The 13,675-nt window shown below is 47.1% G+C and overlaps 1 protein-coding gene across 1 annotated transcript; it reads right to left on the minus strand.

Annotated features, from left to right (window-relative positions):
• Positions 1-246: 246 nt before the first annotated feature.
• On the minus strand, positions 247-12,960 carry eif6 (eukaryotic translation initiation factor 6). Its single transcript, XM_083940847.1, has 6 exons — positions 12,880-12,960; positions 10,620-10,803; positions 10,459-10,544; positions 10,025-10,377; positions 1,827-2,011; positions 247-769 (listed from the first exon to the last, which is right to left on the minus strand). Exons 2-6 carry the CDS (start codon positions 10,724-10,726, stop codon positions 760-762), a joined length of 741 nt encoding a protein of 246 aa, XP_083796973.1. The 5' UTR covers positions 10,727-10,803; positions 12,880-12,960; the 3' UTR covers positions 247-759.
• Positions 12,961-13,675: the final 715 nt, after the last annotated feature.

The raw sequence follows: 13,675 nt of genomic DNA on the forward strand, positions 1-13,675 counted from the left end.
ACACAAACTACCACCTTAAGACATGTAAAGAACGTTAGCCTACCACATTAAAACAGGTAAGTAACGTTAGCCTACCACCTTAAACATGTAAGTAACGTTAGCCTACCACCTTAAAACATGTAAGTAAAGTTAGCCTACCACCTTAAACATGTAAGTAACGTTAGCCTTCCACCTTAAAAATGCTAGTAAGGTTAGCATACCACCTTAAAACACGTAAATAACGCAAAGAGACAAAAATGAGGGTGATTGACTTTTATTTGTACATTTTTTATAAAGACAGACACGACCAATCGATCGTCAACAAAACATCGGAAAGACTCGCGTAGAACGTTAGCGTCGGGATCCGTCGCTAACGTTTGGTACGGTCTGGAAAAAACGTCGCGTTCCTTCCTGTTGTTCTTCATCGTCATTTAACCGCGTAATGACTATTAAGGTAGAAATCCGGCTAACAGCCGGACGTGGCTAACAGTGGTTAGCTCGGTGAAGGCATTCAAAGGTCGTTTTTTTAACCACTAACGCTGCTGAAAGTAACAGCGAATTAAGAGTGCCTACGCGTACAACAAAGAGTCGTCGGCGTAGAGAGTGAACCTGTTGGTTGTTTTGAGGCATTAGCGGTTAAAAAAAGACCTTTAAATGTCTTCGCCGGCTAATTTGATGAAATGCAGGCGGCTGCGGGAGTGAAGCGAACCGTTGTTCGAGTCCGGGGTCCACGTCGACCGGCGGCAGAGCGCCCCGCCGGGGCAGAACAGCGGCGGCGGTTTACGCCATGCTGAGGGGAAACAGAGGAATGACATTTAGTGGTCGTTTTGCGTCTCTTTGTAGTTGTTTTGTGTCTTTTTATCTTGTCGTCGTTTTGTGTCTTTGTATCTTGTTGTCGTTTTGTATCTTGTCGTCGTCGTTTTGTGTCTTTGTATCTTGTTGTCGTTTTGTATCTTGTCGTCGTCGTTTTGTGTCTTTGTATCTTGTTGTCGTTTTGTATCTTGTCGTCGTTTTGTGTATCTTTGTATCTTGTTGACGTTGTTTTGTATCTTGACCTCGTTTTGTATCTTGTCGTCTTTTTGTATCTTGTCGTCTTTTTGTATCTTGTCGTCGTTTTGTATATTGCTGTCGTCATTTTTTTGTATCTTGTCGTCGTTTTGTGTATCTTTGTATCTTGTTGTTGTCGATTTGTATCTTGTTGTCGTCGTTTTGTATCTTGACGTCGGTGCTTTGTATCTTGACGTTGTCGTTTTATATCTTGTTGTCGTCGTTTTGTATCTCGTCGTTTTGTATCTTGTCGTCGTCGTTTTGTATCTCGTCCTCCTTTTGTGTCTTTGTATCTTGTCGTCGTCGTTTTGTATCTCGGTGCTGTCGTGTGTCTGTATCCTGTTGTCGTCGTTTTGTATCTTTGTATCTTGTCGTCATCGTTTTGTATCGTGTCGTCGTCGTTTTGTATCTTGTCGTCGTCGTTTTGTATCTTGTCGTCGTCGTTTTGTATCTTATCCTCATTTTGTGTCTTTGTATCTTGTCGTCTTTTTGTATCTTGTCGTCTTTTTGTATCTTGTCGTCTTTTTGTGTCTTGTCATCGTCGTTTTGTGTCTTTGTATCTTGTCGTCGTCGTTTTGTATCTTGTCGTCGTCGTCGTTTTGTATCTTGTTGTCGTCGTTTTGTATCTTTGTATCTTGTCGTTGTCACTTTGTATCTTGTTGTCGTTTTGTGTCTTTTTGTCGTCGTTTCGTCTTTTTGTCGCCATTTTGTGTCTTTTTGTCGCCATTTTGTGTCTTTTTGTCGCCGCTTTGTGTCTTTCTGTCGCCGTTTTGCGTCTCTTTGCATCTTGTGCGTCTCACCTGTCGATCAGCGAGTCCCTCATGGTGGTGGCGATGGCGGACGGCTGCGCCGCCTCGCTGAGCCTGAACACGCTCTCGATGACGGACAGCTCCGTGCTGGTGGTGTCCAGGCCGGTGAACGCGCACCAGTCGTTCACCACCATCCCCGCGGCGATGACCTCACTGCCCCGGTTCACCGTGCCGGCCTGGACAGGAAGTTAGCATCACGTTAGCACACGCTAAGGCTCCTAGAGGACACTTTAACACACGTTTATGCTCCTAGAGGACACTTTAGCACACGTTTATGCTCCTAGAGGACACTTTAGCACACGTAAATGCTCCTAGAGGACACTTTAGCACACGTTTATGCTCCTAGAGGACACTTTAGCACACGTTTATGCTCCTAGAGGACACTTTAACACACGTTTAGGCTCCTAGAGGACACTTTAGCACACGTTTATGCTCCTAGAGGACACTTTAACACACGTTTATGCTCCTAGAGGACACTTTAACACACGTTTATGCTCCTAGAGGACACTTTAGCACAGGTTTATGCTCCTAGAGGACACTTTAACACACGTTTATGCTCCTAGAGGACACTTTAACACACATTTATGCTCCTAGAGGACACTTTAGCACACGTTTATGCTCCTAGAGGACACTTTAGCACACGTTTATGCTCCTAGAGGACACTTTAGCACACGTTTATGCTCCTAGAGGACACTTTAGCACACGTTTATGCTCCTAGAGGACACTTTAGCACAGGTTTATGCTCCTAGAGGACACTTCAACACACGTTTATGCTCCTAGAGGACACTTTAGCACACGTTTATGCTCCTAGAGGACACTTTAGCACACGTTTATGCTCCTAGAGGACACTTTAACACACGTTTATGTTCCTAGAGGACACTTTAGCACACGTTTAGTCTCCTAGAGGACACTTTAACACACGTTTATGCTCCTAGAGGATACTTTAGCACACGTTTATGCTCCTAGAGGACACTTTAACACACGTTTATGCTCCTAGAGGACACTTTAACACACGTTTATGCTCCTAGAGGACACTTTAACACACGTTTATGCTCCTAGAGGACACTTTAACACACGTTTATGTTCCTAGAAGACACTTTAACACACGTTTATGCTCCTAGAGGACACTTTAGCACACGTTTATGCTCCTAGAGGACACTTTAGCACACGTTTATGCTCCTAGAGGACACTTTAACACACGTTTATGCTCCTAGAGGACACTTTAACACACGTTTATGCTCCTAGAGGACACTTTAGCACAGGTTTATGCTCCTAGAGGACACTTTAACACACGTTTATGCTCCTAGAGGACACTTTAGCACACGTTTATGCTCCTAGAGGACACTTTAGCACACGTTTATGCTCCTAGAGGACACTTTAACACACGTTTATGCTCCTAGAGGACACTTTAGCACACGTAAATGCTCCTAGAGGACACTTTAACACACGTTTAGGCTCCTAGAGGACACTTTAGCACACGTTTATGCTCCTAGAGGACACTTTAACACACGTTTATGCTCCTAGAGGACACTTTAACACACGTTTATGCTCCTAGAGGACACTTTAACACACGTTTATGCTCCTAGAGGACACTTTAGCACAGGTTTATGCTCCTAGAGGACACTTTAACACACGTTTATGCTCCTAGAGGACACTTTAACACACGTTTATGCTCCTAGAGGACACTTTAGCACACGTTTATGCTCCTAGAGGACACTTTAGCACACGTAAATGCTCCTAGAGGACACTTTAGCACACGTTTATGCTCCTAGAGGACACTTTAGCACACGTTTAGTCTCCTAGAGGACACTTTAGCACACGTTTATGCTCCTAGAGGACACTTTAGCACACGTTTATGCTCCTAGAGGACACTTTAGCACACGTTTATGCTCCTAGAGGACACTTTAACACACGTTTAGGCTCCTAGAGGACACTTTAACACACGTTTAGGCTCCTAGAGGACACTTTAACACACGTTTAGGCTCCTAGAGGACACTTTAACACACGTTTAGGCTCCTAGAGGACACTTTAACACACGTTTAGGCTCCTAGAGGACACTTTAACACACGTTTATGTTCCTAGAGGACACTTTAGCACACGTTTAGTCTCCTAGAGGACACTTTAGCACACGTTTATGCTCCTAGAGGACACTTTAACACACGTTTATGCTCCTAGAGGACACTTTAACACACGTTTATGCTCCTAGAGGACACTTTAACACACGTTTATGCTCCTAGAGGACACTTTAGCACAGGTTTATGCTCCTAGAGGACACTTTAACACACGTTTATGCTCCTAGAGGACACTTTAACACACGTTTATGCTCCTAGAGGACACTTTAGCACACGTTTATGCTCCTAAAGGACACTTTAGCACAGGTTTATGCTCCTAGAGGACACTTTAGCACACGTTTATGCTCCTAGAGGACACTTTAACACACGTTTATGCTCCTAGAGGACACTTTAGCACACGTTTATGCTCCTAGAGGACACTTTAACACACGTTTATGCTCCTAGAGGACACTTTAACACACGTTTATGCTCCTAGAGGACACTTTAGCACACGTAAATGCTCCTAGAGGACACTTTAGCACAGGTTTATGCTCCTAGAGGACACTTTAGCACACGTTTAGTCTCCTAGAGGACACTTTAGCACACGTTTATGCTCCTAGAGGACACTTTAGCACACGTTTATGCTCCTAGAGGACACTTTAACACACGTTTATGCTCCTAGAGGACACTTTAACACACGTTTATGCTCCTAGAGGACACTTTAGCACACGTTTATGCTCCTAGAGGACACTTTAACACACGTTTATGCTCCTAGAGGACAATTTAACACACGTTTATGCTCCTAGCGGACACTTTAGCACACGTTTAGTCTCCTAGAGGACACTTTAACACACGTTTATGCTCCTAGAGGACACTTTAGCACACGTTTATGCTCCTAGAGGACACTTTAACACACGTTTATGCTCCTAGAGGACACTTTAACACACGTTTATGTTCCTAGAAGACACTTTAGCACACGTTTAGTCTCCTAGAGGACACTTTAACACACGTTTATGCTCCTAGAGGACACTTTAGCACACGTTTATGCTCCTAGAGGACACTTTAACACACGTTTATGCTCCTAGAGGACACTTTAACACACGTTTATGCTCCTAGAGGACACTTTAACACACGTTTAGGCTCCTAGAGGACACTTTAGCACACGTTTATGCTCCTAGAGGACACTTTAACACACATTTATGCTCCTAGAGGACACTTTAACACACGTTTATGCTCCTAGAGGACACTTTAACACACGTTTATGCTCCTAGAGGACACTTTAGCACAGGTTTATGCTCCTAGAGGACACTTTAACACACATTTATGCTCCTAGAGGACACTTTAGCACACGTTTATGCTCCTAGAGGACACTTTAGCACACGTAAATGCTCCTAGAGGACACTTTAGCACACGTTTATGCTCCTAGAGGACACTTTAGCACACGTTTAGTCTCCTAGAGGACACTTTAACACACGTTTATGCTCCTAGAGGACACTTTAGCACACGTTTATGCTCCTAGAGGACACTTTAGCACACGTTTATGCTCCTAGAGGACACTTTAACACACGTTTAGGCTCCTAGAGGACACTTTAACACACGTTTAGGCTCCTAGAGGACACTTTAACACACGTTTAGGCTCCTAGAGGACACTTTAACACACGTTTAGGCTCCTAGAGGACACTTTAACACACGTTTATGCTCCTAGAGGACACTTTAGCACAGGTTTATGCTCCTAGAGGACACTTTAACACACGTTTATGCTCCTAGAGGACACTTTAACACACGTTTATGCTCCTAGAGGACACTTTAGCACACGTTTATGCTCCTAAAGGACACTTTAGCACACGTAAATGCTCCTAGAGGACACTTTAGCACACGTTTATGCTCCTAGAGGACACTTTAGCACACGTTTAGTCTCCTAGAGGACACTTTAGCACACGTTTATGCTCCTAGAGGACACTTTAGCACACGTTTATGCTCCTAGAGGACACTTTAACACACGTTTATGCTCCTAGAGGACACTTTAACACACGTTTATGCTCCTAGAGGACACTTTAGCACACGTTTATGCTCCTGGAGGACACTTTAACACACGTTTATGCTCCTAGAGGACACTTTAACACACGTTTATGCTCCTAGAGGACACTTTAGCACACGTTTATGCTCCTAGAGGACACTTTAACACACGTTTATGCTCCTAGAGGACACTTTAACACACGTTTATGCTCCTAGAGGACACTTTAACACACGTTTATGCTCCTAGAGGACACTTTGACACACGTTTATGCTCCTAGAGGACACTTTAACACACGTTTATGCTCCTAGAGGACACTTTAACACACGTTTATGCTCCTAGAGGACACTTTAGCACACGTTTATGCTCCTAGAGGACACTAACACACGTTTATGCTCCTAGAGGACACTAACACACGTTTATGCTCCTAGAGGACACTTTAGAACACGTTTATGCTCCTAGAGGACACTTTAACACACGTTTATGCTCCTAGAGGACACTTTAGCACACGTTTATGCTCCTAGAGGACACTTTAGCACACGTTTATGCTCCTAGAGGACACTTTAATACACGTTTAGTCTCCTAGAGGACACTTTAACACACGTTTATGCTCCTAGAGGACACTTTAGCACAGGTTTATGCTCCTAGAGGACACTTTAACACACGTTTATGCTCCTAGAGGACACTTTAACACACGTTTATGCTCCTAGTGGAAACGTTTATGCTCCTAGAGGACACGCTTATGCTCCTAGAGGACACTTTAGCACACGTTTATGCTCCTAGGACACGTTTATGCTCCTAGAGGACACTTTAACACACGTTTATGCTCCTAGTGGAAACGTTTATGCTCCTAGAGGACACGCTTATGCTCCTAGAGGACACTTTAGCACACGTTTATGCTCCTAGAGGACACTTTAACACACGTTTATGCTCCTAGTGGACACGTTTATGCTCCTAGTGGACACGTTTATGCTCCTAGAGGACACTTTAACACACGTTTATGCTCCTAGAGGACACGTTTATGCTCCTAGTGGACACGTTTATGCTCCTAGTGGACACGTTTATGCTCCTAGAGGACACGTTTATGCTCCTAGAGGACACTTTAGCAAACGTTTATGCTCCTAGAGGACACTTTAGCACACGTTTATGCTCCTAAAGGACACGTTTAGACTCCAAGAGGACACGTTTATGCTCCTAGAGGACACTTTAACACACGTTTATGCTCCTAGAGGACACTTTAACACACGTTTATGCTCCTAGAGGACACTTTAGCACACGTAAATGCTCCTAGAGGACACTTTAGCACAGGTTTATGCTCCTAGAGGACACTTTAGCACACGTTTAGTCTCCTAGAGGACACTTTAGCACACGTTTATGCTCCTAGAGGACACTTTAGCACACGTTTATGCTCCTAGAGGACACTTTAACACACGTTTATGCTCCTAGAGGACACTTTAACACACGTTTATGCTCCTAGAGGACACTTTAGCACACGTTTATGCTCCTAGAGGACACTTTAACACACGTTTATGCTCCTAGAGGACACTTTAACACACGTTTATGCTCCTAGCGGACACTTTAGCACACGTTTAGTCTCCTAGAGGACACTTTAACACACGTTTATGCTCCTAGAGGACACTTTAGCACACGTTTATGCTCCTAGAGGACACTTTAACACACGTTTATGCTCCTAGAGGACACTTTAACACACGTTTATGTTCCTAGAAGACACTTTAGCACACGTTTAGTCTCCTAGAGGACACTTTAACACACGTTTATGCTCCTAGAGGACACTTTAGCACACGTTTATGCTCCTAGAGGACACTTTAACACACGTTTATGCTCCTAGAGGACACTTTAACACACGTTTAGGCTCCTAGAGGACACTTTAGCACACGTTTATGCTCCTAGAGGACACTTTAACACACATTTATGCTCCTAGAGGACACTTTAACACACGTTTATGCTCCTAGAGGACACTTTAACACACGTTTATGCTCCTAGAGGACACTTTAGCACAGGTTTATGCTCCTAGAGGACACTTTAACACACATTTATGCTCCTAGAGGACACTTTAGCACACGTTTATGCTCCTAGAGGACACTTTAGCACACGTAAATGCTCCTAGAGGACACTTTAGCACACGTTTATGCTCCTAGAGGACACTTTAGCACACGTTTAGTCTCCTAGAGGACACTTTAGCACACGTTTATGCTCCTAGAGGACACTTTAACACACATTTATGCTCCTAGAGGACACTTTAACACACGTTTATGCTCCTAGAGGACACTTTAACACACGTTTATGCTCCTAGAGGACACTTTAACACACGTTTAGGCTCCTAGAGGACACTTTAACACACGTTTAGGCTCCTAGAGGACACTTTAACACACGTTTATGCTCCTAGAGGACACTTTAGCACAGGTTTATGCTCCTAGAGGACACTTTAACACACGTTTATGCTCCTAGAGGACACTTTAACACACGTTTATGCTCCTAGAGGACACTTTAGCACACGTTTATGCTCCTAAAGGACACTTTAGCACACGTAAATGCTCCTAGAGGACACTTTAGCACACGTTTATGCTCCTAGAGGACACTTTAGCACACGTTTAGTCTCCTAGAGGACACTTTAGCACACGTTTATGCTCCTAGAGGACACTTTAGCACACGTTTATGCTCCTAGAGGACACTTTAGCACACGTTTATGCTCCTAGAGGACACTTTAACACACGTTTATGCTCCTAGAGGACACTTTAACACACGTTTATGCTCCTAGAGGACACTTTAGCACACGTTTATGCTCCTGGAGGACACTTTAACACACGTTTATGCTCCTAGAGGACACTTTAACACACGTTTATGCTCCTAGAGGACACTTTAGCACACGTTTATGCTCCTAGAGGACACTTTAACACACGTTTATGCTCCTAGAGGACACTTTAACACACGTTTATGCTCCTAGAGGACACTTTAACACACGTTTATGCTCCTAGAGGACACTTTGACACACGTTTATGCTCCTAGAGGACACTTTAACACACGTTTATGCTCCTAGAGGACACTTTAACACACGTTTATGCTCCTAGAGGACACTTTAGCACACGTTTATGCTCCTAGAGGACACTAACACACGTTTATGCTCCTAGAGGACACTAACACACGTTTATGCTCCTAGAGGACACTTTAGAACACGTTTATGCTCCTAGAGGACACTTTAACACACGTTTATGCTCCTAGAGGACACTTTAGCACACGTTTATGCTCCTAGAGGACACTTTAGCACACGTTTATGCTCCTAGAGGACACTTTAACACACGTTTATGCTCCTAGAGGACACTTTAGCACACGTTTATGCTCCTAGAGGACACTTTAGCACACGTTTATGCTCCTAGAGGACACTTTAATACACGTTTAGTCTCCTAGAGGACACTTTAACACACGTTTATGCTCCTAGAGGACACTTTAGCACAGGTTTATGCTCCTAGAGGACACTTTAACACACGTTTATGCTCCTAGAGGACACTTTAACACACGTTTATGCTCCTAGTGGAAACGTTTATGCTCCTAGAGGACACGCTTATGCTCCTAGAGGACACTTTAGCACACGTTTATGCTCCTAGGACACGTTTATGCTCCTAGAGGACACTTTAACACACGTTTATGCTCCTAGTGGAAACGTTTATGCTCCTAGAGGACACGCTTATGCTCCTAGAGGACACTTTAGCACACGTTTATGCTCCTAGAGGACACTTTAACACACGTTTATGCTCCTAGTGGACACGTTTATGCTCCTAGTGGACACGTTTATGCTCCTAGAGGACACTTTAACACACGTTTATGCTCCTAGAGGACACGTTTATGCTCCTAGTGGACACGTTTATGCTCCTAGTGGACACGTTTATGCTCCTAGAGGACACGTTTATGCTCCTAGAGGACACTTTAGCAAACGTTTATGCTCCTAGAGGACACTTTAGCACACGTTTATGCTCCTAAAGGACACGTTTAGACTCCAAGAGGACACGTTTATGCTCCTAGAGGACACGTTTAGGCTCCTAGAGGACACGTTCAGGCTCCTAGAGGACACGTTACGGCTCCTAGAGTGTCTCTTCGGACTCACTCACCACGAGCGGCACCTGCAGCAGCGACGACAGCTCGTCCTGGTCCTCGATGGAGGTCTTGGGGTGCACCAGGCCGCCCTGGTTGCTGAAGGCGCAGTAGGAGCCCACCAGCACCTGCTCGGCCACCGTCTGCCGGAACACCTCCACCCGCAGCGTGTCGGCGAGCACCTCCTCCGTCTCGCGGTCCAGGTCCGGGTGCACCAGCGCCACGTAGTCGTTGCACGCCACCACGTTGCCGAGCGCCGAGAGCCGCTCCTCCACGCGCCGGATGCGCACGGCGTCCGGCAGGCAGTTGCGCACGTGCTGCAGCTCCTGGTCCGTGGTGTTGCTGGGCACCAGGAGGCCGTGGCGGTTACCTGGGCGACCGTCGTCGTTAGGTAAGTGTGTGTGTGTGTGTCAGTAAAAGTGTGTGTGTGTGTGTGTGTGTGGACACTTACCGACGCACATCCGCCCGATGATGCGGCAGCCGGCGATGGACGCGTGGACCACGGGGATGGTTTCCGACAGCTCCCCCTCGAACACACTGAGGACACACACACCTGTCAGTTACACACACACACACACACTCAGGGACGGACACACACACACACACACACACCTGTAGAAGTTCTCGGAGCCGCCCACGGCCACCAGGCAGTAGGTGTTGGTGAGTTTGGCGAAGCAGCCGATCTCGTTGTTCTTCTCGAACGACGCTCTCACGGCCATGGCGACGGAGAGTGGAGGGGGGGGGGTCTGGGGGGTCCGCCTCAAGACCCGGGGCCCGGTAGACTGACGTTACAACCCTGGGGAAACCACAACAACAACCGGTTAACGCAGGGGGTTCGAAGCGGAGCTAGCGTTAGCCGCGGAGTTAGCGTACGTCTCCCCGGGAGCTAGCCCACGTCTCCGGGAAGGAGCTAGCCTACGTCCCCGGGAGCTAGCTTGAGTCTCCCCGGGAGCTAGCCTACGTCTCCCCCGGGAGCTAGCTTACGTCCCCCCGGGAGCTAGCCCACGTCTCCGGGAAGGAGCTAGCCTACGTCTCCCCGGGAGCTAACCCACGTCTCCCCGGGAGCTAGCTTACGTCCCCAGGGAGCTAACCCACGTCTCCCCGGGAGCTAGCACAAGTCACCCCGGGAAGGAGCTAACCTACGTCTCCCCGGGAGCTAGCTTACGTCCCCAGGAGCTAGCCTACGTCTCCCCGGGAGCTAGCCCACGTCTCCCCGGGAGCTAGCCTACGTCTCCACGGGAGCTAGCCCACGTCTCCCCGGGAGCTAGCCCACGTCCCCGGGAAGGAGCTAGCCTACGTCTCTAGGAAGGAGCTTGCCTACGTCTCCCCGGGAGCTAGCCCACGTCTCCCAGGGAAGGAGCTAGCCTACGTCTCCCCGGGAGCTAGCTTACGTCCCCGGGAGCTAGCCTACGTCTAACCGGGAGCTAGCACACGTCCCCGGGAAGGAGCTAGCCTACGTCTCCCCGGGAGCTAGCCCACGTCCCCGGGAAGGAGCTAGCCTACGTCTCCGGGAAGGAGCTAGCCCACGTCTCCCCGGGAGCTAGCCCACGTCCCCGGGAAGGAGCTAGCCCACGTCCCCGGGAAGGAGCTAGCCCACGTCTCCCCGGGAGCTAGCCCACGTCTCCGGGAAGGAGCTAGCCTACGTCTCTGGGAAGTCTCCCCGGGAGCTAGCACACGTCTCCCCGGGAGCTAGCCTACGTCTCCCCGGGAGCTAGCCCACGTCTCCCCGGGAAGGAGCTAGCTTACGTCCCCGGGAGCTAGCCTACGTCTAACCGGGAGCTAGCCTACGTCTCCCCGGGAGCTAGCCCACGTCTCCCCGGGAGCTAGCTTACGTCTCCCCGGGAGCTAGCCTACGTCTCCGGGAGCTAGCTTACGTCTCCCCCGGGAGCTAGCTTACGTCTCCCCCGGGAGCTAGCCCACGTCCCCGGGAAGGAGCTAGCCTACGTCTCCCCGGGGGCTAGCCAACGTCTCCCCGGGAGCTAGCCCACGTCCCCGGGAAGGAGCTAGCCTACGTCTCCCCGGGATCTAGCACACGTCTCCCCGGGAGCTAGCCTACGTCTCCCCGGGAGCTAGCCTACATCTCCCCGGGAGCTAGCCTACGTCTCCCGGAGGGAGCTAGCCCACGTCTCCCCGGGAGCTAGCCCACGTCTCCCCGGGAGCTAGCCCACGTCTCCCCGGGAGCTAGCCCACGTCCCCGGGAAGGAGCTAGCCTACGTCTCCCCGGGAGCTAGCACACGTCTCCCCGGGAGCTAGCCCACGTCTCCCCGGGAGCTAGCCTACGTCTCCCCGGGAGCTAGCCCACGTCTCCCCGGGAGCTAGCACAAGTCTCCCCGGGAAGGAGCTAACCCACGTCTCCCCGGGAGCTAGCCCACGTCTCCCCGGGAGCTAGCCTACGTCTCCCCGGGAGCTAGCCCACGTCTCCCCGGGAGCTAGCACACGTCTCCCCGGGAGGTAGCACACGTCTCCCCGGGAGCTAGCCCACGTCTCCCCGGGAGCTAGCCCACGTCTCCCCGGGAGCTAGCTTACGTCTAACCGGGAGCTAGCCTACGTCTCCCCGGGAGCTAGCACACGTCTCCCCGGGGGCTAGCCCACGTCTCCCCGGGAGCTAGCCCACGTCTCCCCGGGAGCTAGCCCACGTCTCCCCGGGAGCTAGCCCACGTCTCCCCGGGAGCTAGCACACGTCTCCCCGGGAGCTAGCCCACGTCTCCCCGGGAGCTAGCCCACGTCTCCCCGGGAGCTAGCCCACGTCTCCCCGGGAGCTAGCACACGTCTCCCCGGGAGCTAGCCTACGTCACGCGATCGTTGATTCGTCATAATACAATAAAAACAATAATTTATGTTTTTAATAATTCATAAATATATAAATATTGACCTGTTCGGTGTCTGCACGCGCGAGTCTGCTCCGAGCTTCCAACGCACGTGTTCACTTCCGCGTCTGGGAGGAGTCAGCGTGGTGACGTAGGACGTAGAGTGCGACGGAGGGACGCAGCAGAGGGCATATCCGGCGCTTTTGATGACGTAATGATTCCAGTGTACGGTCATAAATATTGTTTATTAATGTTTTATATGTTTTTATGTATTTTAATGTTTTTATAGGGGATAAGGATAAAATGCCGCGTCATCACACGCGCCGGATATACGTGTACCGGAAGTGGTTTTGTTTATTTTGAAAACTTTATTTAAAATATTTTTAAAAATATTAAAAAAATATATATAAAATGAATAAAAATAAATAAATATGTTAAAAAATATGAAATGAATACAAATTAAAATAAATAAATAAGATTAAATATAAAAATATAAAATTAATAATATCAAATAAAAAAATATGAAAATAAAAAATATAAAATTAATAAATAATATAAAATATGAAAATAAAAATAAATAATGAAATAAATAAATAATATGAAATATAAATTAAATACAAGTAAAATAAATAAATAATATAAAATATAAAAATATAAAATCAAAACAAATAAAATAAATGAATATTATGAAATATAAAATAAATACTAATGGATAAATAAATAATATAAAATATGAATAATATAAAATATAAAATTAATAAATAATATAAAATATGAAAATAAAAAATGAATAATTTAAAATAAATACAAATAAAAAAAAATAAAAAAAAATATTAAAATATAAAATAAAAATAAATAATA

The sequence above is a fragment of the Echiichthys vipera genome, assembly GCF_963691815.1.
Source record: "Echiichthys vipera genome assembly, contig: SCAFFOLD_42, whole genome shotgun sequence".
Classification (NCBI taxonomy): Eukaryota; Metazoa; Chordata; class Actinopteri; order Perciformes; family Trachinidae; genus Echiichthys; species Echiichthys vipera.

Bases quoted from the DNA above. Each gene is read 5' to 3' on its own strand.
- eif6 (XM_083940847.1), bottom strand. From the start codon at position 10,726: ATGGCCGTGAGAGCGTCGTTCGAGAAGAACAACGAGATCGGCTGCTTC. The intron at 10,545-10,619 runs GTGTGTGTGTGT...GTGTGTCCTCAG, and splicing joins GGCTCCGAGAACTTCTACAG to TGTGTTCGAGGGGGAGCTGT. The intron at 2,012-10,024 runs GTGAGTGAGTCC...CTTCCTGTCCAG, and splicing joins TGCTGCAGGTGCCGCTCGTG to GCCGGCACGGTGAACCGGGG.